General features: G+C 48.8%; 1 protein-coding gene across 2 annotated transcripts in view; it reads right to left on the reverse strand.

The window, feature by feature from the left end:
- LOC140426608 (procollagen galactosyltransferase 2-like) overlaps window positions 1–27,244 on the reverse strand; it is a 313,431-nt gene that overhangs the window by 33,750 nt on the left and 252,437 nt on the right. For both annotated transcript variants that reach the window (XM_072511594.1, XM_072511593.1), the window contains 2 exons: window positions 13,388–13,464; window positions 10,358–10,464 (listed from right to left, as the gene is read on the reverse strand). In XM_072511594.1, coding sequence (XP_072367695.1) covers window positions 10,358–10,464; window positions 13,388–13,464 — 184 coding nt within the window. The remainder of the gene's footprint in view (window positions 1–10,357; window positions 10,465–13,387; window positions 13,465–27,244) is intronic.

The following is a 27,244-nucleotide window of genomic DNA, read 5'->3' on the forward strand; positions in this document are numbered from 1 at the left end:
GGATAGTGGATTGGGTGAACAAGTGGCAGATGAAATGCAATGCACAGATATGTGAAGTGACTCTTTTAGGTATAAAGAATGAGGAGGGGCAATATAAATTAAAGGATACAACTCTAAAGGGGGTATATCATTGAAGGTGGCAGGGCAGATTTAAAAATCGGTTAAGACATACAGCATTCTAGGATTTAAAAGTAAAGGTGTAGAGTTATAGAGTACAAAATGAAGGAGTTATGATGGATTTGTATGAAATACTCGTTTGGCCTCGACAGGAGTATTATCTCCAATTCTGGTCATCACAATTTAGAAAGAAACAGCAGGCATTGGAAAGGGTTGAGAAAGGATTCACAAGGATGGTTCCAGGAATGCGGAACTTCAGTTATATGGATAGATTGGAGAAGCTGAGGCTGATGTAGTTCTGCGTGGTCCGTTAAATCAACGACTACACAAGGAACTTTCAACAAATGGGAGATTTATTAACTAAACATACAAATTTTCATTAACTGCCCGAGGTCCCAGGTATCCCTGCTAAGCTCCGCCCCCATGATCGTGACCCATCATCACGTAGTCACGTAGCCACGTGATGACCCGGTCTACGTCCTCCCCATTTAGTTTGGGCCCCCAGCAGTGTAAGATGTAACAGTGTACGCGTATAACTACATACAACTAATTTACAGAAGTGTACAGCAGTCTATACAAACAATAAAACATCAATTTGGTTCATGCAGTTGGTGCATAGACTGTTGTGTGCCCAGTGTGGCATTTGAACAATAGAACTTCAACTTGGCTCTTGCAACCAGTGAATAGCACGTTGTGTGTCCATTGTGTGCGCTCCTCCTTCTCCTTGCAGAACAGGTTGGGGAAGGGAGAAAGTAAAACTAATGGAATGATTTTGGTAAATCCAGGCATTTTAAGACATGATGAAGTCCTGATACTGCGTGTTAGGCTTGCTCAAGCATCGGAATGTGTGTAGACACCAGCAGGTGCAGGTGGGACTGTCCTATTGGCAGTGCGCACTGTGGTGGGCACGGAAGGTATATTGTTTGTCCAGTTTGAAGGCCTTGGACTTGCCACACAGGAGTCCAACAGCATCCGGTTGAGGGAAACATGTGGAGCCTGAGGTCCAGGAACAGTGGTTGATCTGAGTAATCAGCTACTGGTGGTGGTTTGGCTAGTGGCATCATGTGATGGTGATTGCATATATACTGTCCGCCACTGAAGGCCACTACTAAGCCTCGGGGTACAAAGCCTTGTTTTTGACTGGTTAAAGGTCATAGCCTCATGTGATCCGCATATGGACCCTTTGCCCAGTACTAGAGGACATAGAGCATGGGTGTGTTTGTTATAGTGTGACTTGTTGTTTAATTTGTGTTGTAGCAATGCTTCATCGGTTGGTACAAATCTGGCTGTAACATGGCATTGGTGGTCGGGATCATGATCCTGGTGTGTCTGGAGAAGAGCCATTGAGCTGGCAAGGCAAGGCCCTGCTAGCAAACATTACATAGGCTTAGAAGTGCAGCTTAGAAATCAATGTTGTCCCGCGCACACTTTTCCAGAAGATGTGTGACGGAGCGTGTGTGATGGAAAACCATTTGACTGTGGACATAAAGGGCAGCTTGGTACGTGATGAAAATCCCAAATGGATGCAAAGGATGGCATTCAGCAGAGACTGGTGGGCATTGTCGGTCATGAGCTTTTGCGTGGCAAAGTGCCTCCTGAGTTTTACAATTACCAAACTGCTGGTTGTACTTGGCAAATAGTCCAGTTCAAACCAGCCAGAGCACGGATCCACCAATACCAGGCGTTGCTTGCCGTCCCATTCAAAAATGTCTACTGCCGTAATGCCCACGGTACATCAGGGACCTCATGTAAGTGTAAGAGCTCTTTTGTTGGTGTGGGTTAAGTGTGTTGCAAGGGTAGCAATTGGAGACCCCTTGCATCAAGAGATAATACTCTGACTCTGTGGCCCTGGTCTTAGTTGTATCCAGTCCGGGGGTACCCTTTATGGACTTGTGTGTGGTACCATTGGAGAGCAACGGAATGATGAATTGTTGACCTCGCAGGATTAGACCATTTTGAATAGTTAGTTCCTCTCTAAAAGCAACAAACATGGCTCTTTGAGGTCAAGAGGAAGTTCCCAGAAGATTCTGGCCAGCCTTGTATGATGATATCATGCAGTCAAGTGTACGTAACACCTTAATTAATTAATAATTAATTTTTTGTCATGCTGGCTTCTGCTGTACTTCAACCTTTGCTTTTAATCAAAGACACCCCCACATCCCGGTTTAATGTGACATGCCTGGTCCAAGAACACCCCAGTAGAATGTGCAATTTAGTCTGGTCCAAGAATACCCCCCCCCCACCACCCCCCCCCACCCAGTACAATGATCTGATGATGTCACAATTTGATGGACTTGGTCAGCAGCCAATTGGCTCCATTGGGACGGCACGGCGGCACAGTGGTTAGCACTGCTGCCACACTGCGCCAGGAACCTGGGTTCAATTCCAGCTTGGGTCACTCTGTGTCAAGTTTGTACGTTCTTCCCATGCTTGTGTGGGCTTCTTCCGGATGCTCTGGTTTCCTCCCACAGTCCAAAGAGGCGCAGGTTGGGTGGATTGCCCATGATAAATTGTCCCTCAGTGTCCCTCAGGATGTGCAGCTTAGGTTATGGGATTACAGGAATAGGGGGGAAGTGGGTATAGGTAGACTGCTTATTTGAAGGGTCAGTGTAGACGCAATGGCACTCCTCTCCCTATAAGGTTACTGTATCTCTCTAAGGCCTCGTGAAAGCTGCTGCTCTGATACTCTCTTTGACTAAAGCAAGCTATCAGTCAGTCTGCTGAAGATGACATTAACATAGACTTAACAGTGCAGAAGGAGGCCATTCGGCCCATCGAGTCTGCACCGGCTCTTGGAAAGAGCACCCTACCCAAGGTCCACACCTCCACCCTATCCCCATAATCCAGTAACCCCACCCAACACTAAGGGCAATTTTGGACACAAAGGGCAATTTAGCATGGCCAATCCACCTAACCTGCACATCTTTGGACTGTGGGAGGAAACCGGAGCACCCGGAGGAAACCCATGCACACACGGGGAGAATGTGCAGACTCCGCACAGACAGTGACCCAAGCCGGGAATCGAACCTGGGACCCTGGAGCTGTGAAGCAATTGTGCTATCCACAGTGCTACCGTGCTGACAACAGATAAGAAACTGAATGGACCTAAAGTGCATCTTCTATCATAAGGCCCAGGTAAACACAAGTTAAAGTGTCACCCTAAGAGGGGATCCCACAACCTGAGGTTCTGGCCTGATGTTCCAGCCAGAAGATCAAAAGGCAGTAATTAGATTAGCAGCCCGTTGTTTGACTATCACCATTACATGTTTATCTCTGCTCTTCTTATAAATAAACTGTTATCACGTTTTACTTAGAAATCTGGTGCCTGTACGTTATTGGAGCAGTCAAGGGTCAAAAGTCTCAGAAAATATATACAAATTACTGCTTAATTCACTTATGTTGGGACTCCGGGGTCTTTGGGGCTGGAATTGACCGCACACTCGCCCAAGGTGTCGTAAAACTGGAACCCTGAGCTGAAAGTGAAAATGATGGAAAAATAAAGAAGGGCACTAGATAAATTATTACATAAAAATAAGAAATACTTCAAAATGTTTATTTGCACACCATTGTAGAGATTTAGGACCGAATTCTTCCAGCCCATTGGAGACAGGTTTGGAGATTGGGGGATGGGGGGGGGCTATTTGGGGGGCCTGTTGACTCTGTGGAGGCAGGCTGTCACTGGGATGTCACTGGGCCATGCATGGTTCATTTAACTGGTAGCATCAGGAGGAATTTGTTCCCTCAGAGAGTAATGAAATGGTGGCATGTCTTCACCGCAAAGGGCTGAGGAGGCTGTGTCAAATTAAGTATGTTCAAGGCTGAGGTAAATAGATTTTCAATCAGTAAGGGAATCATGGTTGGGGGTTAAGGTGGGAAAGTGGAGTTAAGATTTATCACATCAGATGAATCATGATCTCATTGAATGGTGGAGCAGACTTAATGGGCTGAATGGCCTACTTCTGCTCCTACATCTTTTATCATTTTATGGTCTTATGGCTGCAATGCTCACAGGATTCAGGAACAGCCCAGCATTCTTCTGGAGGGCCACACCTCCACCCTAAGGCCCTTATAATGTTTTTACCATTGAAGGGGAAGGCCATCATGAACACCTCTGCGGTGCCCCTAGGTTTCTCTCTCCTCTGTCAGTGCTGAGCTCTCCTAATAATAGTGCCACAAGTAGGCTTACATTAACACTGCAATGAGGTGACTGTGAAAAGCCCCTATTCGCCACACTCCGGCGCCTGTTCAGGTATACTGAAGGAGAATTCAGAATGTGCAAGTCACCTAAAAAGCCCATCTTTCGGGACTTGTGGGAGGAAACCGGAGCACCCGGAGGAAGCCCATGCAGACAAGGGGAGAACGTGTGGACTCCGTACAGACAGTGACCTAAGCTGGGAATTGAACTCAAGTCCCTGGCGCTGTGAAGCAACAGTGCTAACGACTGTGCTACTGTTCCGCCCACAGGATATTATCTGGATATGGCTGATGTCATAGAATTTACAGTACAGAAGTAGGCCATTCAGCCCATCGGATCTGCACCAGCCCTACTTAAGCGTACACCTCCACCCTATCCCTGTAACCTAGGGGCAATTTAGCATGGTCAATCCACCTAACCTGCACTTCTTTGGACAGTGGGAGGAAACCGGAACACCCGGAGGAAACCCACGCAGACAAAGGGAGAAAGTGCTAACTCCACACAGACAGTAACCCAAGGCCGGAATTGATCCTGGGACACTGGAGCTGTGAGACAGCAGTGCTAGCCAATTTGCCACCATCCTTCTTATTGAGTCTTACATCCCCTGGTCCACCGGTCATCCGTAATTGGGTATTTAACACGGATACACCAATGAGATGGCCCTCACAAATAAAGTTGCTCCAGCACGCACAATGGAACTATGTACAGACTTGACCAGGGTCCCAAATGTTTTCATGGGAATTCTTAAAATTAGCACCATAAAACGAATGTCAGCTCTATTTATCAAGTATATGCAGTGATAATATACGGCGAGACTTCCGGTGGCGGCCATGGAGTGAGTGATCGCATATTTGGCAGCTCCCGCTCATGGCGGTCTTTACGCCGGTTTGTCACAGGAATTTTGCAGGAAAAAGATGCAGAAGTGAGAGTAGAAGAGGGAGACCTCTAGTTTATGGAGCTGCGGTCCAGAAGTGCCTGGAAAAAAGCGAATCAGTTGGTTGAGGCGAGTGTGGTGCGGACAAAGCACGCAGAGATGGAGGATGGGCAGGGTCCGGCCCTGCTGACTCAGTGGTCGATGCACCAGTTGGTGAGCTTCCTGAATGAGAGGTTCACCCAACAGCGGAAGGAAAGTTTGGAGGACCTGGCCCGGGCAGTGGATTTGATCAAAGCGGTGATTGACCGCATTGAGGCGAGACTGGCAGCCCAGGGACAGGCGACCCAGAGGTTGGAGGAGCTGGCGGGGGAGCATGAGGAACAATCCACCGCAATGGCAGCAGGGATTGGGCTGATGCATGACCAGCAGAAGTGACTGCCTGAGAAAGTGGAGGACCTGGAGAACTGTTCTCGGAGGCAGAACATCCGGATCGTAGTTCTGCCGGAGGGAATCGAAGGATCAGATGCAGGTGCGTATTTTGGGAAGATGATAGAGAAGCTGCTTGGGGAAGGTGCATTTGACCAGCCAGTGGAGGTGGATCGGGCCCACAGGGCATTGATGTGAAAACCCCAGGGGGGGCGAGCCACCGAGGGCGATGGTGGTATGATTGCATCGGTTCCTGGACAAGGAACACACCATGAGGAGGGCCAGGCAGAGGAGACGATGCACTTGGGAAGGCGTCGAGATTTGGGTGTACCAAGACCTGGGAGCAGAGCTCCCGAAGAGGAGGGCGAGCTTTAATAAGGTCAAATTGACCCTGTACAAGAAGGGATTTAAGTTTATTTTACTGTACCTGGCTCACCTATGGGTGACCTATGGGAGCCGGGAGCTGTACTTTGGCTTGGCTGAGGACGCAACGGACCTCATGAAGGACAATGGACTAACAGGGGAAGGAGGACCTTTAACTTTGATTGAGGAGAACTGAACTATGGTGTGAAAAACTTTGGGTTTTTGTTGTTTGGGTTTCTTTCGTTTTTCCCGTATTTCTGTTTGGGTTTGGGTAGGGATTTGTGGATTGGGTCTGGTGGCTATATCAGGCACCGGTGGCGAATGTAAGGACGGATCGGGTTCAATCAGAATATTTTAGTCTGTGTCGGCGGACGAGACAGGCGTGTCCACTTTCCCCATTACTATTTGCCCTGGCCATAGTGCCTTTGGCAATGGTGCTGAGAACATTGAATATTTGGCGGGGGATAGTGAGAGGGGGGGGTGAAACATAGTGTCTCGCTCTATGCGGACGATTTGCTCCTTTATATAACAGAGTAAGAAGTCTTACAACACCAGGTTAAAGTCCAACAGGTTTGTTTTGAATCACTAGCTTTCGGAGCACTGCTGCTTCCTCAGGTGAAGAAGCACCGCTCCTTCCTCCCATTCACCTGAGGAAGGAGCAGTGCTCCGAAAGCTAGTGATTCGAAACAAACCTGTTGGACTTTAACCTAGTGTTGCTCACCCCAGTCCAACGCCGGCATCTCTACATCATTGTATAACAGACCCATTGGGGGGAATTGCAGGAATTATGTGGCTACTGGAGGAATTTGGTCGGTTCTCAGGTTACAAACTGAATATGGGCAAGAGTAAAGTTTTTGTGATCCAGGCAAGAGGCAGGAGAGGAGATTGAGGGAGATGCCATTCAAAGTGGTGGGAGGGAGTTTTAGGTACCTGAGGATTCAAGGGCAAGGGACTGGGGTCAGCTTCATAAACTAAATTTGGCCAGGTTGATTGAGGAAATGAAAGAGGACGTCCGTAGGTGGGACGTGCACCCGCTGTCACTGGCGGGGAGGATACAGACTGTGAAAATGACAGTCCTCCCAAGATCTCTGTTCGTCTTTCAGTGTCTTCCAATCTTCATCCCTAAGACATTTTTTAGAACGATGAATACGCCGATCTTGGGTTTTATATGGGGCAGAAAAGTCCCGAGAGTGAAGAAGGTCCTTCTTGAGCGGGGGCGTGTGGAGGGGGGGCTTGGCCCTTCCGAACTTTATTAATTACTACTGGGTGGCTAATATATCGATGGTTAGGAAATGGGTAATGGGGGAGGGGTTGGTGTGGGAGCGAGTGGAGGCGGCATCTTGCAAGGGCACGAGTCTGAAGGCTTTGTTAATGGCATCTCTGCCCTTCGTGCCGGCTCAGGACTCCACAAGCCTAGTGGCAGGTCTGAGAGTGTGGGGGCAATGGAGGCAGCATATGAGACTGGAGGGGGCGTTGGTATGGTCACCGATTTGTGATAATCACCGGTTCGCTCTGGGGGTACTGGACGGGGGATTCAGGAGGTGGCAGCGGGCAGGGATTGAGAAATTTGGGGACCTCTTCATTGAGGAGGGTTTCCTGAGCTTGGAGGAGCTGGAGAAGGAGTTTGAGTTGCCACGTGGGAACAGGTTCCAGTACCTGCACGGATTTTATTCAGAGGCAGGTCCCTCGCTTCCCAGTAAGGGGGTTACAGGATAAGGTGATGTCAAAAGCAGGGGCTGGGGAGGGGAGGGGCTCGGAAATATATAAGGAACTGATGGAGTGGGAAGGGGGTTCCAATAAGGGAGGTGAAGAAGAAGTGGGAGGAGGAGCTGGGAGGGGAGTTGGAAGCCGGGCTATGGGAGAAGGCCTGGGGAGAGTCAATGCATCCTCGTCGTGTGCCAGGCTTGGCCTAAACCAGTTCGAGGTGGTCCACAGGGCTCATATGACTATGGCCGGATGAGTAAGTTTTTTGAGGAGGTGGAGGACAGGCGTGGGGGAAGTCCTGCGAAACATGTACATATGCTTTGTGCGTATCCGAGGCTGAGGGGATTTTGGCAGGGATTTTCAGATGTCATGTCAGAGGTCTTTGAAGGGAGGGTGACTCCGAGTTCACCGGGCAGCACGGTAGCATAGCGGTTAGCACAGTTGCTTCACAGCTCCAGGGTGCCAGGTTGTCTGTGCAGAGTCTGCATGTTCTCCCCATGTCTGTGTGGGTCTCCTCCCACAGTCCAAAGATGTGTAGGTTAGGTGGATTGGCCATGATAAATTGCCCTTAATGTCCAAAGAGGTAAGGTGGGGTTGCAGGGATGAAATGAAATGAAATGAAAATTGCTTATTGTCACAAGTAGGCTTCAATGAAGTTACTGTGGAAAGCCCCTAGTCGCCACATTCCGCCACCTGTTCGGGGAGGCTGTTACGGGAATTGAACCGTGCTGCTGGCCTGCCTTGGTCTGCTTTCAAAGCCAGCGATTTAGCCCAGTGGGGCGCTCTTTCCAAGAACCGGTGAAGACTCGATGGGCCGAAAGGCCTCTTTCTGCACTGTAAATTCTATGATTCTATGAGTCCAGAGATGGCAATATTTGGAGGGTCGGAAAACCCGAGAGGCCGATGTTTTGGCCTTTGCCTCCCTGGTGGTCCGGAGATGGACTTTGCTGGGATGGAGGGACACGGAGCGTCCAAAGTCAGGGGTTTGACTCAGTGACATGGCAGGGTTTCTTTTGTTGGAGAAAATTAAGTTTGCCTTAAGGGGTTCATTACAGGGTTTGCTCGGAGGTGGCAGCAGTTCATTGACTTCTTCAAGGAGAATTGACTGTCAGCAGGGAGGGGGAGGCATGGAAGTGACAAATAAGAGCAGGGAATCTAATGTATGGGTAGTTAGGGTTTAGGGCTGGGGGGAGTTGCGTATGTTATTGTGGGTTTTTTGTGTGTGTTGGATCTCTGTTGTTCAAAATGTTAAAATTATAAATGGCTCAATAAAATATTTTCTAAAAAAAATATAATAATATAGGGTCTATTTATCATGCTATAAAATAATTGTATTGGAACCTTTAAAGTTAATTTTAACTCCAGCAAGTAGCAAATGAGTCCTGAGTTTCAGTGGAAAGATGGCCCATTTCAGCAGCTAGCTGCATTAACAACCAAGCAGCCACCCAAGTCAAGTGAAAAAGATACCAGGGGCTGGATTTTCTAGTCCTCCAGCCGCGTTTTTCTGTAAAATTCGACCGGGAAACCATCCGGCCCTGGTGCCTTCCCTGCCTGCATGCTCCCTATCCCTTTGGCCAGCTCCTCCAGCCCAATCGGGGCCCCTAATCCCGCCACCAGTCCCTCCTCCACCTTCGGGAACTTCAGTTCGTCCAGAAAGCGGCCCATCCCTCCCTCCTCCAGTGGGGGCTCGGACCAATACAGTTCCTCATAAAAGTCCCTGAAGACCCCATTGATGCCAACCCCACTCTGCACCACACTCCCTCCCCTGTCCTAAACTTCCCCGATCTGCCTAGCTGCGTCCCACTTCCAAAGCTGATGCACCAGCATCCGACATGCCTTTTCCCCATATTCATAAATCGCCCCCTGGGCCTTCCTCCACTGCGCCTCCTCCTTCCTGGTGGTTAACAGGTCGAATTCGGCCTGGAGGCTACGCCTCTCCCTCAACAGTCCCTCCTCCGGCACCTCCTGTCTACCCTCACCATCTTCCCCACCAGCCTCTCCCTCTCCCTCTGCTCTCTCCTCTCCTTGTGGGCCCAAATGGAGATCAGCTCGCCCCTAACCACTGCCTTCAGCGCCTCCCATCTCCACTCGGACCTCCCCGTTATCGTTGACCTCCAGGTATCTCTCTATGCTTCCTCAGACCCGCTCGCTCACCTCCTCGTCCGCCAACAGCCCCACCTCCAAGCGCTACAACGGGCGCTGGTCCCTCTCCTCCCCCAGCTCTCGGTCTACCCGATGCTAGGCGTGATCCGAAATGGCTATCGCCGAGTACTCGGTATCCTCTCCTCTCGCAATCAGCAAAAAAGTCGATCCGGGAATAGGCCTTATGAACGTGCGAGGAGAATGAAAATTCCCTAGCCCCCGGCTTGCAAATCTCCAAGGGTCCACCCCTCCCATCTGACTCCAGCCGCGTTTTTCTTAGCGACCCGCCGTCCGCTGGCAGTGGGACTCTCTCTTCCCGCCTCTTGTAAATGGGATTTCCCATTGAAGCCACCCCACACCGTTGGAAAAACCGCGAGTGGAGGTGCACTGCCTCCAATAAATTTTCTCCAATAAATAACATTTTACCAAAAGCAGTACACGCTGAAGGAAAGTAATAGAATTTCACTCTTTGTTGGGTAAATGGAATCTATATGGGATGATTGTCTACATGTTTTTTCTTTATATTCGGTACTTACTTCCCATCTACAGCATCTACCACTTTGACGTCAATGTCCTGTTCGTAAAGTGTGTGGAACATTCGTTGCCTCCTGTCTGTCCTGCGCTTGAGGTTTATCATGAAGATCTAAACACAAGTTCACATTAACTGATTATGGGTACTGACTTGGTGGTGATACCTGCCACTTTGAGTGCGTTTATACATCGCTGATGTTTTATCCCTTCAATGAGGCACACTGGGGAAATTTTCTTAACACACAAGGTAAACCACTTGCTTTGAATACTTGCTGTGTTTTGTTTAGAACCAGTCTTTAAAAAATGATTGTGCGTCAATGGCTAAATTATCAGTTGTCGTAACATTCTCACAGCCACTACCCACTCATCAACACAAGATAAGTAATACTGATTCAAAGTCAAATAATTTTATTCTTTCAGGTGGATGGGAAAGATCCCATAATACCATTCAAAGTGTAAGAAAGTTCATCTGTTGATCGTTCTCCATCAATTGATGAGCCAATGAGATTATCGCATTACTCTTGTCATTTGGTGAGTCCGGATTATCATAAGACTCATCATCAATGAGTAATTGACATTGTTGCAAAACTCATCAATCGATGAGTCAACAGGATTATCACACTACTCTCTCAGTTGACCCAGTAAATATCTCTAGCTCTGCAGTTTTTGAGGTCAGATGTGGGATGGAATACATAATGAATGAAATTACAAACATATTTTTAAAAAAAAATTTGGAGTACCCAATTAATTTTTTCCATGAAGGGGCAATTTAGCATGGCCAATCCACCTACCCTGCACACACATCTTTGGGTTGTGGGGGCGAAACACGGACAGTGACCCAGAGCTGGGATCGAACCTGGGCACTCAGCGCCGTGAGACAGCAGTGCTACCCACCGTGCCACCGTGCAGCCCACAAACATATTTATTACTCAAAGCCTTAAGAAAGTAATTCAACGCTGAATTTGTTGTTGGCGGCACCCAATATTTTATCCTTATCCCAGAAGCATCGCTTGTGGCAAGTTTGAATCCTGTGCCAAAGTTGACAGGCTCTGGCATGGTGTTGGTGTAGGATGGGTGGGAATAATGGAAGAGCTGGTGTATCGGCAATTCCTGAGCTCAATGCCATATGTAAGGCTCCAATCATGACCATCGGAAGATCCGTTGGGCGGACAGAATACTCAGAGCATTCATGGCTATGTTTGGGAATGGCTTCAATTAGGGCAGATAAGTGAATATGCGGGGTTCTGTAAGAAGGGATAGCGGAGAGTGGTGTACAGTGTGTTGGAGTTCCAAGGGGCTATTCCACACTGTGAGCAAAAATGGGTTTCTCATTGCAGTTCTCCCTGTATCATATTTCCATCTCTCTGATACAGTGTTGTTGGAGGGGCTGAGCAGTCGCTAGGGCACAAGAGTGGATCAGAAGGCAAGTTGGTTTGGGTTGCACTTACACCTCTCGGTAGTGGTTGGGAGGATAGGATTTAATCAGCTGCCCCTTTAAGTCCACGGAACCTATTTGTTGTGGAAGGACACATCCGGTAGTGAAAAGCAGCCTTCATTGAAGAAAGGCTGCCGACTGACAAACTATTTATAAAATACCGATCCTCCCCATGGGGAGAGGCAGTGGATCCAGCAGAAAATGACACTTGTTATTTAGCACACTCCTACATTCCTCATTGATTCCTCTGGTTTGTTGTTGCTTAGGTTTGAGGCAATTAAGTTTGAGTGTTTTGCAGGATTTGCATGGGTGACACTTTCAATTGTGACTAATGTGATAGACTTTCACACATCCCGATTTTATAGAGGCAATATTATGAGCAATGAAAGAAAAACGCTACATCAGCTATTACATTTACCAAGAGCCAAGGGAGCGATTTAAATACAATCTGAATTAACTGCTGTTAAGGCAACAACACAGATTCTATTAATTAATTAACCAGTTCATTAGTCAGGTCCTTTTTTAATTAATGGATTGATTTTGCTGACAAAATGTATCAAATTAATTTCCAGATGCAGTACTAATAATTAGAGGGCAAGCTAATGTTTCACGCACTGTTCTATTTATAATGCCACCAGCATTGGATTTCCAAATGCAGTGGCAAGAAAGACAGTTCAACGGGGAGCATCCTCTACCAAGCCAACGTGTCTAACAGTGAGTCATTACTCACTCAAAACCAACTCCGCTGGGCGCAACATATCGCTCGTATGCCAGGCACCAGCAAAGCAACTGTTCTGTTCGGAACTCAGTTGTGGCAGGAGATTCCCAGGAGGACAGCGGAAATGCTTCTGGATGTCTTCATAACATCCCTGAAGATATCAAACATCCCCACCTCCTCATGGGGAGACACTGGCTTGTGACCACCAAAATGGTCAAGGTTTATTCGGCAAGGCACCAAACAAATCAAGCGACTTCTTCGGGAACACGCAGAGGCCCAAGTCAAGGCATCGGAAAGAGCAAACAAACTTCCAAACATCCCACTTAAGCGATCCTTCAAGCACCACCTGCCCACGTGTGGCAGAGGCTGCAGATCACGCATTGAGCTGATCCACCATCTTTGAACGCATCAAACTGGAGTGGAAGCAACTCATCCTCAATCCCAAGGGAGTGCTAAAATAAATGTTTTCATAGTAATATCAGTATGTTCATTTTGTTGTTATATCACAGCTGTAAATAAGCTTTTCAATCGATTGTCACATGTTAATATAGTATTTTATGCCACCACAACTACATTACTATAGCTAAAACAGTCATGGATGAGTTTAACCAACAGACTGGACAGTAAGATTGATATATTACATTCCTGGAAGATTATTATCCTTGTGGAATAGTCAGTTACTAAGTAATTTAATTCTGAGCAGTAGCCTGTACCTCCTGAAGCTAATTTAGACCCAAATTCTACTGATTGGATTCTGGTTTGCTACAGCAAACATCACTCTAAAAAGTTGGCTTTTTAGCTCTTACTCTTCATGGTCTTTCATACTTCAGTAATTGCTTCTGACCAGATGTTCAGCAATGACTGTGTGGCCCTTTCTCTTACCTCATCGAATCCCATCTTGTCCGCATGTCTGACAGGTACAGAAACATTATTGGAAGGTTCCATGGGGGGATGGTCAACTGCAAAACAAAAGGGGAATTAGCAGTGCACGCAATTGGCTGTGGTTTACATATGGCGCGATTTAACAGAAATGTTTCTCAGTGTGGTAGTGAGGGCGAACTGTCGCAAGCTTCCTGATGCTTGGCCAGGCGAGGCTATGAAACATTAATTGGCCCACATAAAGAGGCTGTGCGAGCTTCACACTGCAAATGATGGTCCCACCAGCGACCGCAGCCACCAGACCCAACTAACAAAGGGGGAGCAGCACTTAAACCGCTCCTACACAGCCAACCCCACACAGCTTGCAGCCATGCCTCCGAGAAGACCAGCCCACGATTCGGGGTTGATGACCTGGGCAGGTTATTGGACGCGGTCGAGGTAAGAAGGGATGCCTTGCTCCTCCCACAAGTGTCTCGAAGGGTCAGCCACAGTGCAGTCTGTGCCTGGGAGGAGTGGCCGTCAGCTTGGGGAATGTGACCAAGTGGACCGATACCCAGTGTTGTAAGAAGATCAATGACCTCCACCGGGCCGCACGGGTGGGTTGGCACTGGACCCCCGCCCCACCGACTCCCCCTTTACGAAAATGCGTCTGGCACTGTCCCCACCCAGCACTGTTTTGTGCCCTGGCCCACCAATGTCCAGCAGTGCCACCCTCGCTACACCCCCCATTCACCCCCCCAGGCCACCCACTCCTGCGATGAACGCCGTGTGAGGCTAACGCGACCACCCCCCCCCAACCCCTCCCCTCCTGTGTCCCCACAGGAGAAGTTGGCCCACAGCAGATGGGAGAGGGCGCGGACGGGTAGTTTGATGCCGGACATCAGAGTCCTCACCCTGTCCGAGGAACGGTACCTGGAGGTCGCGAGGGTGGCTGAGGAAAGATTTGTCACCAGCGTAGGGGTCAGCATACGCTGCAGATATGAGGGTCCACCAGCCCCCAACCAGATGAACTGTCATCCGTGAGTTGTTAATGCCATACAGAATGACCAATCTCTCCCACTGACCACATCCCATGAACGAATTTTCAAAAATGGCGTTGGTTGGATCGCTGGGTAGGGCCGCGCCCTTCACAGTGGAAAAGATGACCAAAGTGATGGCCGTGGAATTTGAGAAACAGTTTGCCAAACACATGGGGTGATGAGGAAGGAAATAATGGCAGCAATGAATGTGTTGGTGGAGGAGGCGATTGCCCCGGTGAAGGCAGCGGTGTCGAAGGCATTGGCTGAGGTGCGGGAGCAGGGAGAGACGCTGAAGGGGGTGGCGGAGGCTTTGTCGCAGCATAGCGACCAGTTCACCTTGATTGGTGAGGAGCTGCGGAGGGTAGTGGAGGCCAACAAAGGACTAAGAGCGAAGGTGGAGGATCTGGAAAATAGGTGAAGACGGCAGAACTTAAGAATTGTGGGCCTGCCCGAAGAGGTGGAAGGCCCGAGGCCGACTGAGTATTTAGCCAAGATGTTGGCGGAGTTGCTGGGGGAGGGGGAAGATCCCTCCCGGCATGAACTGGATCAGGCTCATCGGTCGTTGAGGCCTAAACTGAAGGCGAATGAACTGACAAGGGTGGTAATAACTTGTTTTCACAGGTACCATGTGAAAGAGAAGGTCCTGAGTTGAGTGAAACAGAAGCAACTAAGGGCTTTTCACAGTAACTTCATTGCAGTGTTAATGTAAGCCTAGTTGTGACAATAAAGATTACTATTACTATTATTAAGAGGTGCAGTGGGCAGGAGCCGATACGCGCATATACCAGGACTTAACCGTGGAGCTGGCGAGATGGTGGGCAGCCTTCGGTCAAGTGAAGGCAGCACTGTACAGCAGTGAGGTTCAGCGTGGTGTATCCAACATAGTTGAGGGTGACCTACAACTCAAAGGACTTTTACTTCGAGACAGTGGAGTCGATGGAGACTTTTGTGAAGGCTGAAAGACTGGGGAAGAAATGAGAAACGGGACTGGGAACGGGTCTTGGACTGAGGGTAGGGTGAGGGGAGGCTGTTTATAGTTCGATTTCATGTTTTTGTTCGTGATTTAAAGGTGTGAGGTTACCTGTTTGGGAAGGGTAGGAATTGGGATTTTTCACGATGTTGGTTTTCTGGGGTTTGTGTGTTTGCACTGGGTTTGTTTAGCTGTTTATCTGATCGGTATTTTTGTGGGACTGGGCACAGGGAAGGGGATTGGGAGGAGGGGCGGCCTGGGCAGGGGCCTCGACGCGACCAAGCTTAAGTTGGCTAGTGATTGGGAGTGTGTTGGAGGGAGGGGCCACGGTCATTGGAGCCTGGTCGAACTGGTTTCAATGGGCCTGGGAGGTGTGAAAGGTGGGGGGATGTGATCGATGCTGGGAGAGGTGTTTTGGAGAGGAAGTGGATGGGGGTATTCTGGGAGGGAGGGGGGGTTTGATGGCGACTAAGGGACGAGTGGGCCAGGCCCAGTGGGCAGGGCCCGGAGGTACGATGATGGCTGATAGGGGGGGTGGGAGGGGGGAGGTGAGAGACCCCCCGATTAGAATAGAAACATGGCATGTGAGGGGTTTGAGGGGCCAGTGGAAAGATTGAAGGTGTTTGCACGCCTAAAAAGCTTAAAGACCAATGTAGCCATGTTGCAAGAGACCCAGGTGAGGCTCAGGAAGGGCTGGGTGAGCCAAGTATTTCATTCTGGGTTTGGCAGCAGGGCTCAGGGGGGTAGTGGTGTTGGTGGACAAGAAAGTGAGGTTCCAGGTTGAGAAGATGGTAGCGGGCCAGGAGCGTATATAATAAGAACAATAATAATCTTTATTAGTGTCACAGGTAGACTTACCTTAACACTGCAATGAAGTTAATGTGAAAATCCCCTAGTCGCCACACTCTGGCGCCTGTTCAGGTACACAGAGGGAGAAGTCAGAATGTCCAATTCACCAAACAGCATGTCTTTCAGGACTTGTGGGAGGAAACCGAGGCGCCCAGAGGAAGCCCACACAGTCATGGGGAGAACGTGCAGACTCCGCACAGACAGTGACTCAAGCCGGGAATTGAACTCGGGTTCCTGGTGCTGTGAAGCAACAGTGCTAACCATTAGACTACCGTGTGATTGTAACAGGGGCATTGGAGGGGAGGTTGGTGGCACTGGCGAGTGTATATGGCCCTAACCGGGGTGATGCAGGGTTTGTGAGGAGGGTGCTGGGGCCATTCCGGACTTGGACTCACATAGTAGCAAGGGATTGGAATATGTTGCAAGAGCCAAGGCTGGACAAATCACAGCCACACTCACTGACCCAGTTGTGGGGGCAAATGTGCTGGCTGGGCTTATGATGGAAATGGGAGGGGTGGACCCATGGAGGTTTTTGCCCCCGAGGGAGCGGGAGTACTCATTCTTTTCTCCGGTTCACAAAGTATATTCAAGGATAGATTTTTTTTGTGGTAGGGAAAGCGTTGCTGGCTGGGATTAGGGGATCAGAGTACTGCTGATAGCAATCATAGCCCATGTGCTGCATTGGGCGGACATGATCCTGGAGAAGGGGGTAGCGCAGAGACCAGGATGGAGAATGAATGAGGGGTTGTTGGGGGACCGAAGCTTTTGTGATAAGATCGGGAAAGTGAAGGAGGAGTACGTAGGATTTAACTGTACAGGGGAGGTGTGGGAAGCCCTGAAGGTGGTAGTGAGGGGCGGACGTGATATCGTTTAAGACCAAGTTGGATAAAGGCGTCAAAGGTTGGGAGAGATGTTGGAGGTGGACAGGAGGTACGCGGAGGATGCAGATCCAACCCTGATGGACAGGAGGAAGGAAATCCAGGCTAGTTTTGACTGGTTGTCTATGGGAATGCCAACTGAGGCGGGCGAGGGGAGCAGTTTACGAACATGGGGAGAAGGTGGGGCGCATGTTGGCAGGCTAGTTTCGGAGGGAGGTGGTGTGGTGTTGGGTGTTCTGATGTACAGATGAGCCAACACGGTTGCATTTGGTACAACGCTGTTTTATTCTAACATGCTATTTACAGTTCTGTCGTGATACTCTGCACGTGGTGACTCCCTGAGTGCGTTGTTAATCAGGTCCTGTCCTTGTCCTGGTCTCTAGATGGACTGGCCACCAGGTGTCGTGTTTCTTCTCTTATACTGTCTCTGTCCTTGTCTGTGATTGGCTGTCGTGTTGTGTGTGCTGATTTGTCTGTTGGTCTGTCTATCATGATGTGAGTGTTTGAATATCATGACAGGTGGCAGAGAGGGAGATAGTCCAGGACTGGAAAATTGGTGGTGCCTCCGGAGCAGATTAATAAGGTGTTTGAGGAATTTTATGAAAGGCTGTATAGGTCGGAGCCACCGGGAGAGGAACGAGGGATGAGGGAGTTCCTGGACAGATTGAAGTATCCATGATTGGAGGAGGAAGATAGGGCCAGGTTGGTGGGGGGGACAAGAGGTAACGGAGGCAATTGGGAAGGTGCAATCTGGGAAGGCGGCAGGACCAGATGGGTTCCCAGTGGAGTATTATAAGAAGTTAAAAGACAAGTTGACGCCGCTGACGGTGGGGATGTTTGAGGATAGGGAGGAAGGTGCTACCACAAACTTTGGGACAGGCCTCGATCTCCCTGTTGTTAAAGAAGGACAAGGACCCAAGGGTGGCATGGTGGAGCAGTGGTTAGCACTGCTGCCTCACGGCGGCGAGGACCCGGTTTGATCCCAGCCCCGAGTCACTGTCCGTGTGGAGTTTGCACATTCTCCCCATGTCTGCGTGGGTCTCACTCCCCAACCCAAAAAGATGTGCAGGGTAGGTGATTTGGCCACACGAAGTTGCCCCTTAATTGGAAAAAACTAGAAAAGAAAGTTCAAGGACCTGACGGAGTGTGGACCGTATGCGCCCATATCGTTACTGAATGTAGACGCCAAGAGACGGGCGAAGGTGCTGGCGGCTAGGCTAGAGGAGTTCCTCCCGAAGATGATAGGGGAAGACCAGACAGGGTTTGTGAAAGGAAGGCAGTTATTTTCGAATGTCAGAAGGTTATTAAACAGGGAAAGGAGACAGAGGTGGTCGTGGCGCTGGATGCGGAAAAGATGTTCGATCGGGTAGAGTGGGGTAACATAATGGCGGTCCCAGAGAGATTTGGGATTGGACCGAAGTGTACGGAGTGGGTACAGCTATTGTATAGGGAACCAATGGCAAGTGTTCAAATAATATGAGCTTGGGGTACATTGGTCTACACCGGGGTACCAGGCAGGGGTGTCCTATGTCCCCCTTGCTATTTGCATTAGCAATGGAGCCATTTGCCATCGCTCTAAGGAGTTCGGGACTGTGGAAGGGGTTACTGCAAGGCGGGATGGAACATAGGGGTCGGGATTCTCCAAACACGCTCCGGGTCGGAGAATCACGGGGGGGGCGGGTGTGCAGGAATCGCGCCACACCGCTCCGACGCCAGCCCGCTGATTCCCGGGCGTTCGCAGGATCGCTGTCGCGCAGGTCTGGAGCCGTTGAACGCGCGCCCCCCCCCCCCCCCGGCAATTCTCCGTGCCACGACGGGCCAAATGCCCGCCGAGTTCGGCCGAGTCCCGTCAGCATGGGTTACGTATGGTCCCACCTGGCGGGACCTCGGACATCTGGCTGCGGGGCGTCCTGGTGGGGGGGGGGGGGGGGGAGGATCCGGCTCCGGAGGGGGCCTCCATGCCTTGCTTCCGATCGGGGCCTACTGATCAGCAGGCGGGCTATTTCTGTGGGGGGCCTATGTTCCTCTACACCGGGCCCCTGTAGGGCTCCGCCATATTGTCTGGGAGTCGGAGCGGAGACGGGAACCCATGCGCATGCGCGGCTTGCGCCAGCCGTGGTGCGCGTGCGCGGACTCGTGGTGGCCGTGGTGCGCCGGCTTTCGAGCGCCGGAGCATCAGACACCACTCCAGCGCCGTACTAGCCCCCTAGGAAGGGGTGAAAACATGGGCCTGGAGGCCCCCTGACGCCGGAGTGGCTGGTGCTGCTTTTGACGCCAGTGGCAGAACTAGGCCGCGGGATGGAAGAATCCCGGCCAGGGCATCCTTGTATGCGGATGATCTATGGCTGTATATTTCAGAGCCGTGTACATCAGTGGGAACATGATGGGACTTCGTCAAAGATTCGGGACGTTTTCAGGGGAAAACCTAAATTTAGAGAAGAGAGAATATTTTATGATGCCCCGGCCGGGAGTGGAGGCAGGAGTGGGGGGCTGATGTATTGCAGGGCGGCAACCCACTTCAGGTATCTGGGGCTGCAGGTGGCGCGGGACTGGGGTGGGGAGTGGGGGGGGGGGGGGGGGGGGGGCGGCCGCTCCGTAGGTACAACTGCACTAGCTTGGTAGGGAGGGTGTAGGCCAACTTGGCAAGGTGCGACAATCTCCCTCTGTCATTAGCCGATCAGGTATAGACAATTAAAATGAATGTGTTGCCACAATTTTTGTTTTTGTATCAATGCCTGTTGCCTTTTTACCCAAGTGAGCAGTGCGGGAAGGGACCGCAAACCATGTACATATGTTTTGGTCCTGCCCGAAGTTGGAGAGGTATTGGGGGAAGGTCTTTAGCATCTTCTCGGGGGTACTACATGTGGACTTGAAACCGGGTCCCCTAGAGGCCATTTTCTGAGTGTCGGACCGGCATGATCTGCAGGCGGGTGCAGGGGTAGACCACCTGGCTGATTGCCTTGAGGCGGGTCCTGTTGGGCCTATAATGTCAGTCGCACCAAATGAACTTAATATATCCTTTTTTGAATGATTGGTGATTCATTATGATTTGGTTGAAAGTGAATGTAACTACAGCAATTCATGGAAAATATGGCCGTGACTGGACAATCCCGGCGGCTGGTTGGGCTCGAGCTGGAATACCTCATCCTATGAATCAGGAAATGAGCTGAATATAAGAGTTACTGCAGTGTGTTAGAAGGCAGATGAATTGAAATAAAGAATTAGTGATTTAGTAAAGCTGCCTAGTCCTGGGGCACTTTTGTCAGTGCATAATATTTATGCAATTATTATATATTCCCACCAAGCAACTCCCCAAGGCTCCTTTGGCAGCACCTTCCAAACCCTTGACCTCTACTACCTAGAAAGACAAGGGCAGCAGATGCACGGGAACACCACGACCTGCAACTCACCTCCAAGTCACCCAAAATCCTGACTTGGAACTATATCGCCGTTTTTACATGTCATTGGGTTAACAGCACTGTAGGTATACACAACATGGACTGAAGCTTCTCAAGAAGGCAGCTCACCACCATATTCTCAAGGGCAACTTGGGATGGACAATGAATTCTGGCCTAGCCTGCGAAGCCCACATCCCATGAACAAACAGAACCATATTAACTTGATTGACGGTTTATGCCAACTTTTTGCCAATGTGGTAAGACTGATGGACAGCTGGATGTTATGTAACTGAATCAGGATATTTGGCCAGGTGTGACATTGTGATTGAAAGTCGAAAATCAGCTGCAATCCTCCTTCAGCCCCTGCCGATAAAGACACGTCAACTGGCCATTTATTCATTTTATGTCTGCGGGGTCTTTATTGTGACCTCTGTCAACCCTTTCTATTAGAGTGCCAACTACACATCGTGCAGGGAGAAAGGAGGAGAGGCCTCACTGTCCTGAAAACATGCAGAAACATGTTCCGAATCTGGGGCGTCATTCTCCGACCCCCCGCCGGGTCGGAGAATGGCCGTTGGCCGCCGTGAATCCCGCCCCTGCCCCCGCCGAAGTCTCCGGTACCGGAGATTGGGCGGGGGCGGGAATCGGGCCGCGCCGGTTGGCGGGGCCCCCTGCTGGATTCTCCGGCCCGGATGGGCCGAAGTCCCGCCCAGGAATTGCCTGTCCCGCCGACGTAAATCAAACCTGGTATTTACCGGCGGGACCAGGCGGCGTGGGCGGGCTCCGGGGTCCTGGGGGGGGGGGGCACGGGGCGATCTGACCCCGGGGGGTGCCCCCACGGTGGCCTGGCCCGCGATCGGGGCCCACCGATCCGCGGGCGGGCCTGTGCCGTGGGGGCACTCTTTCCCTTCCGCCTCCGCCACGGCCTCCACCATGGCGGAGGCGGAAGAGACTCTCTCCACTGCGCATGCGCGGGAAACTGACAGCGGCCGCTGATGCTCCCGCGCATGCGCCGGGAAACTGACAGCGGCCACTGACGCTCCCGCACATGCGCCGCATTTCCGCGCCAGCTGGCGGGGCAACAAACGCCATTTCCGCCAGCTGGCGGGGCGGAAATCCCTCCAGCGTCGTCCTAGCCCCTCAATGTTGGGGCTAGGCCGTCAAAGATGCGGAGCATTCCTCACCTTTGGGCCGGCGCGATGCCCGTCTGATTGGCGCCGTCTTTGGCGCCAGTCAGTGGACATCCCGCCGTTGGGGGAGAATTTTGCCCCTGATGACAGAACCGGGAAATGTACTTGAAACAAATTGGACGGGATTCTCTGTAGCCCGGCAGCGGAATCCGGAACGGTGATCGGGCGGAGAGTGGCTCCCGATGCTGAAATCGTGGCAGGCACCGGTTTGACGCCGGGTCACCATGCTCCGCCCCCCTCCAAATCGACGTAACCGAGATGCACGGCGCGTGCAGTCGCAACCCCGTTGGATTGTCATCAGTGGGCCCACATGAGATGCTCCGCCTCCGATGGCGCGGGCCATGTGTGGTCTCAGCAGTCGTGAGCCTGGCGTGGCACCTGCGGAGGGAGAGAGAGGACGTGCGGGCAGTGTCCAGCACCGCAACACTCAGCCAAGATCCGTGCCGCTGGCCGGGGGGCTTCTGCCAGGACTGGAGGGTAGGTGGGGGATGGCCAGGAGATGGGCTGTGGGGTCGAGGTGGGCGGATATGTGTTCCAGCACAGTTGACGCCATCTTTTCCAGCGCGATCGATGTGTGTGTGTGTGTGTGTGTGGGGGGGGGCTGCATAGCTGCATCCTGTTAGCCCTCCGCATGTGCAGCACGAACCTGGCTATTCTCCAACCATTTTTCGTGCGTTCCGCGGGTGTTTCACGCGACACCGGTGGTAGCCCCTCACCGGTAGCAGAATCGGTGAGGGTGATTTACCTGTCGTGAAACACTACGGATCCTCCGTTGGCATCAGCACTTAGCCTCAGGAACGGAGAATCCAGCCCTCGTTTTAAAAATCCAGAGATAAGTGGCTCATTATCAATGCTCATTTCCCTCTTCAAGAAATAAATACCAGCACCCCCAATTTAACGGCTGCTGTTTGCATGTCATTTCCTTGAAATCTAATGGAATAAAAATGGAATTTCACTTATGCAGTTGCCTTTGATCATCAATCTGAGTCAGAGCTGCTTTCAAGTTATATTTTTTTGCCGTTGCCAAACCTTTTAAAAATAAATTCATCAGAATACTGAAGTATATCAGGTTGGCATATGGCCTTTCCATGTTTGTGGTGCATTGCTCTCAACATTGGGGCAGAGGCTGGTTATTTGTTGAAATGCTGTTTGGTCATTTATCTGGAACTGCTGCAGTATTCCACTGAGAAAGGGAGTGAGTTGCATCAACAATATAGCTGTAAAGAGGTAGAAACACTTGAAACAAAAGTAATCAACAACTTCACGTCCACATAGTTAACTGCCACCTACTCTTTTAAACTGCTTAATTGAAATGATCTGATAACTCCACTTATTTCCACTTCCAAAACGAAGGTCATCACTAACAAATCCAGTAGGGAATTCAGGAGAAAATTCTTTACTCAGCGGGTTGTTAGAATGCGTAACTTTCTACCTACCATAAGGAATCAATTAAGGAGAAGTTAGATAAGTAGATGAAGGAGCAAATAATAGGAGGACATGCAGGTAACGGTTAGATGAAAGAGATCCATGTGGAGCATAAACATTAACATACCAGCAGGGTAAATTCTATGTAATTCATTAAAATTAACTTTTTGCTTAATTCATATGATTATTTAGCATTAAAAAACCCAACTTCAAATGGCCATGAACGTAACCTGCACTGTGTTACTTTGTAATACATTTGAGTAGATCTGTTTGGCGGTTTTCTCCAATTGCTCAATGCCACACAGCAGAGGTAGTACTTAGGAGATCAATAGTTGTTAGACGTTTTAGTTGCTGTGATATGAAAAGTCTAAAGTTCTGGACCTTTTTCACAAAACACACATTTATTTCATTCCAACAGACTTTGCACAAAACTCTAACTACACATCACCTGACAGAGGCCCCCTGAAGCCCCTTTATCAGTGTCAATTAATGGATACTTAACATAAATGAGACAACTAATTGCAATGTCTCTTAACTCATTACTTAACAGTCTCCCCTTCCTTGGAGAAAAAAATAATTAGGTGAAAACAAAATTTCAAGAAACTCAAAAACACACACATGATTTCCCCCCCTTTTATTTTGTTTGGACGAGAAAGAAAAATCACAGAAACAAGCGCCCTTCATTAACAATATCCAAACGTTTCTGTGAACTAGCCCCTCTTTTCGTAAAACAGTCTGACAGTTGATAGCTACTGTCTACCCATTTAATTTTTGTTATTTCCCCTCTGTCCAACATCTGCTTCAAACTTGCGACGTCTATCTGTAACCTCTTTTCATTGACACTTTTTGTAGAGTGCACATTTTCACACAGGGATTTATTGTCAATGTGACAGCCAATATGTATATTACCCAAATCCCCTAATTCCAAAATTTCTGTCAATATTTGACTTATATAAAAGGCCTCATCAACCGCCTCTACAAGGATTAACATCTCAGCAGCCAAAGTGCTTTTTACCACTCTCCTTATTTTCTTTGTTTTCCACACAAATGGGCAACATTTACCATTGTTCCCCAAAAGGAAAATTATAAAACCTCCTGCGTTTGAAACCCCATCACATAAATTTGCGTAGGACGCATCACTATAAACTATGAGTTTCAAGTGCCTAAGGTCACCTAAAACCGGGAACTTCAAAACACACTCCTGCATTTTTAGTTTGGCCAACGTTTTATTTGCTCTTATTATGTCTTCCACTTTGGGATCATTCATTTTTGTACTCAACTCTAAGACATCAAAACTCACGTCCGGTCTAGTCTGTCTACCTAACCAGTTCAGTTGCCCAATTAAACTTTGCAGTTGCTCTTTTTCTATCTTTGAAACGTCTTTTTGTGAAACTCGGCCACGACTAATTGCTATTGGGCTGATGCTTTCCAAATAAGATTGCTGATATAAAGTTGCCTCTAACTTATCCTGTCCAATTTCCAGTCCAATATATTTAAATGCACTGGTCGCCTGACTTCCAACCCTGAATTCTTTCCTCAAACCGGAGATTACAATAGCTTCAAAATCACTAGTCCCACCCCACAAAAAATCATCGACATGCATCTTAAAGATGCCAGAAAGATTTCCTTCATAGTGCCAGTAAAATATTGCAGGATCTGCTTTCAACTGGCATCAGCCTAACTTTAACAAAACTGACCTTACCGAAAAATACCAGACTCTAGATGCATCATTTAATCAACACATTTGTTCAACTTCCAGAGTACCCCTTCTGTGTTAGCTGCTTCTTTAGGAGGACGGAGAAAAATGGAGCTGATGCCCCTGCAAAAAGGCAGCTGTTATATCTATAGATTTGCATTCCCATGCCTTTGTGGCTAATAGAGCCAAGAAGATCTTTAAAATAACCTTTCCTGCTGTAGATGAATCTACCCTTAAATCCTGATCTTCTAAATTTTCTTCAAATCCCCTTGCCACAAGCCTGGCCTTTGCCTTATAAGTTCCATCCGGAAGAACCTTTTCCGTGCAAATCCATCTGTGGGATAGAGCTCTTTTTCCCCTATCCGGTACTTCCATGTATACCCCAAATTCACTCCAACTATGCAATTCTTGCTGCTTAGCATCTTTGATAACTTTTTCATCTAATTTATTTGAAGCCACCAAAATTTCACGTGCATGTGGGCTTCTACTCCTATTAGTATTCCTAGTCTTACTCATGTTCCGAGATCTTGATAAACTACGTCCCCTCTCCCGCCTGGTATCCCGTTCTGTACTGCTACTGCTTGATCTTTCCCTTCTGCTGTGGGATGTCCTTTCAATAGTTCTTGATCTTTTCCTGCGGACCTGTTCACTATCCGATATACTATCTGAACTGGCACTGCGTTTCTGTGCCCTCCATTTTTGAACTTCGTTTTCCCAATCCATTGTCTTGACTCCTTCCCCTGAATGCTGTACATTCAACCAATGTTTATACTTTCCAGTGGCCTTTTCTGCTCTACTAATAACAGTTGCATCCTTCCATTGACTAGACCCTTCAGTCAAGTATGTCACTTTTGTACCAACTTTTGGCAGTTGCCCTTTTGGAAAAATGGCCTGTTCTAATTCATCAGAAGTGTTGTGTTTCTCTACAGAAACCCTGTTTATATCAGTTAACTGGTCCTCATAGCTCTGTAACACATGCATACCAGATGACTCTGGTTCCTCGTCATGTCTGTCTGCTCTGTCTAAATTTGAAAATTTGTAATCTGCAACCATTATCCTTGAAGAATGTACTCTAACAGTTTGATTACCATGTTACAAAATAATTGTTTTGCCATCTATGCCTATGATCTTCCCTGGGCCTTTCCCTTCATTAGAATTGTCTCTCTTATAGTATATCATGTCTCATTGCTGAAAAACGGAAATCTGATGGCCGTACGTTATGTCTTAAAGCTCTGCGAATTCTTTTAGAGACTTCTGCTTCCAAAAAAGCTTTTCTACTGCTATGTAATACACTTAAATGTTCAGCAAAACCAGAGCTAATTGTAGTCCCCTCCCAAGCTGGAGGCTGGTCATCCAAAATGGATGGAATTTTAGGATTTCTACCAAACACTAATTGATAAGGACTATAGCCCCCAACCACCTGCAATGAATTCTTTGCATGTACCGTCCATGCTAAAGCTGAATTTAGCCTGCAATTTGGTCGATCTGCCAAAATTTTCCGAAGTATGTCATCGATGACAGCATGATTTCTTTCACAGACACCATTACTAAATGGGCTTTCTGCAGCCGTATTCATAACTCTGATATTCACGTTTTCACATATATCCCTAAACTCATCATTAGCAAATTCTCCCCCATTGTCCGTAAGGAATTTTGCCGTTGGACCCATTTTTGTCCATATCCATTTTTCCACGATTTGCTCCAGAATTACTCTCTTTTCTTTACTTCGTACAATCGTTAATTGACTAAATCTGGTTGCTAAATCTACAAAATGCGAAATAAATATATTATTTGTTTTATCCCAGATCTTAAGGTCCATGGCCACAATGTCGTTAAAATCCATGGCCAAAGGTAGGGTTACTATCGGTCATGCTGGTGTCCTTCTGTACTTCCTACAAACTTCACAGCGGTCACTAACCTGTTCTATCAGTTTAGTATAGTTGTCATCCCTTACCCCTGCATCCTGAATAAAATTTTCAGCCTCCGAGGAGATGGATGTGCAAATTCCCTATGCAGTTTCCACAAGCTTTTCATCAGCTAAAGTCCCATTTTCAACTGCCATTAACACATCCTTAACCACCCTACTTGAAATATTATTTGTCAGCAATGGAATACAATAGTGTCCCGACTGTGTAAATTGTAAGTCCACCGTCTTTCCAAAAACTGTTGCCTTATCCTGTTCCATATCCAGTTTCATGTGTGCTTTCTTCATCGACGGTCTGCTCAGTCACTTGATACAACATCCGTGCTAATGAAATGATTCACTCCAGCAATATTGCAAGGGATCACCACTCTTTTCAGCGACTTCAGAGTATTATCATCCCCAAACCTGAAACTTGTGGAACTTTCAAATTCCTTAACCTTGTTACGATTTTCAGCATTCAAGGAGTCCAGAAAACATTTTAACCAGTCAATTCCACACACAGTAGATGTGC

Source organism: Scyliorhinus torazame, chromosome 7 (assembly GCF_047496885.1).
Source record: "Scyliorhinus torazame isolate Kashiwa2021f chromosome 7, sScyTor2.1, whole genome shotgun sequence".
In the NCBI taxonomy this organism is placed as follows: Eukaryota; Metazoa; Chordata; class Chondrichthyes; order Carcharhiniformes; family Scyliorhinidae; genus Scyliorhinus; species Scyliorhinus torazame.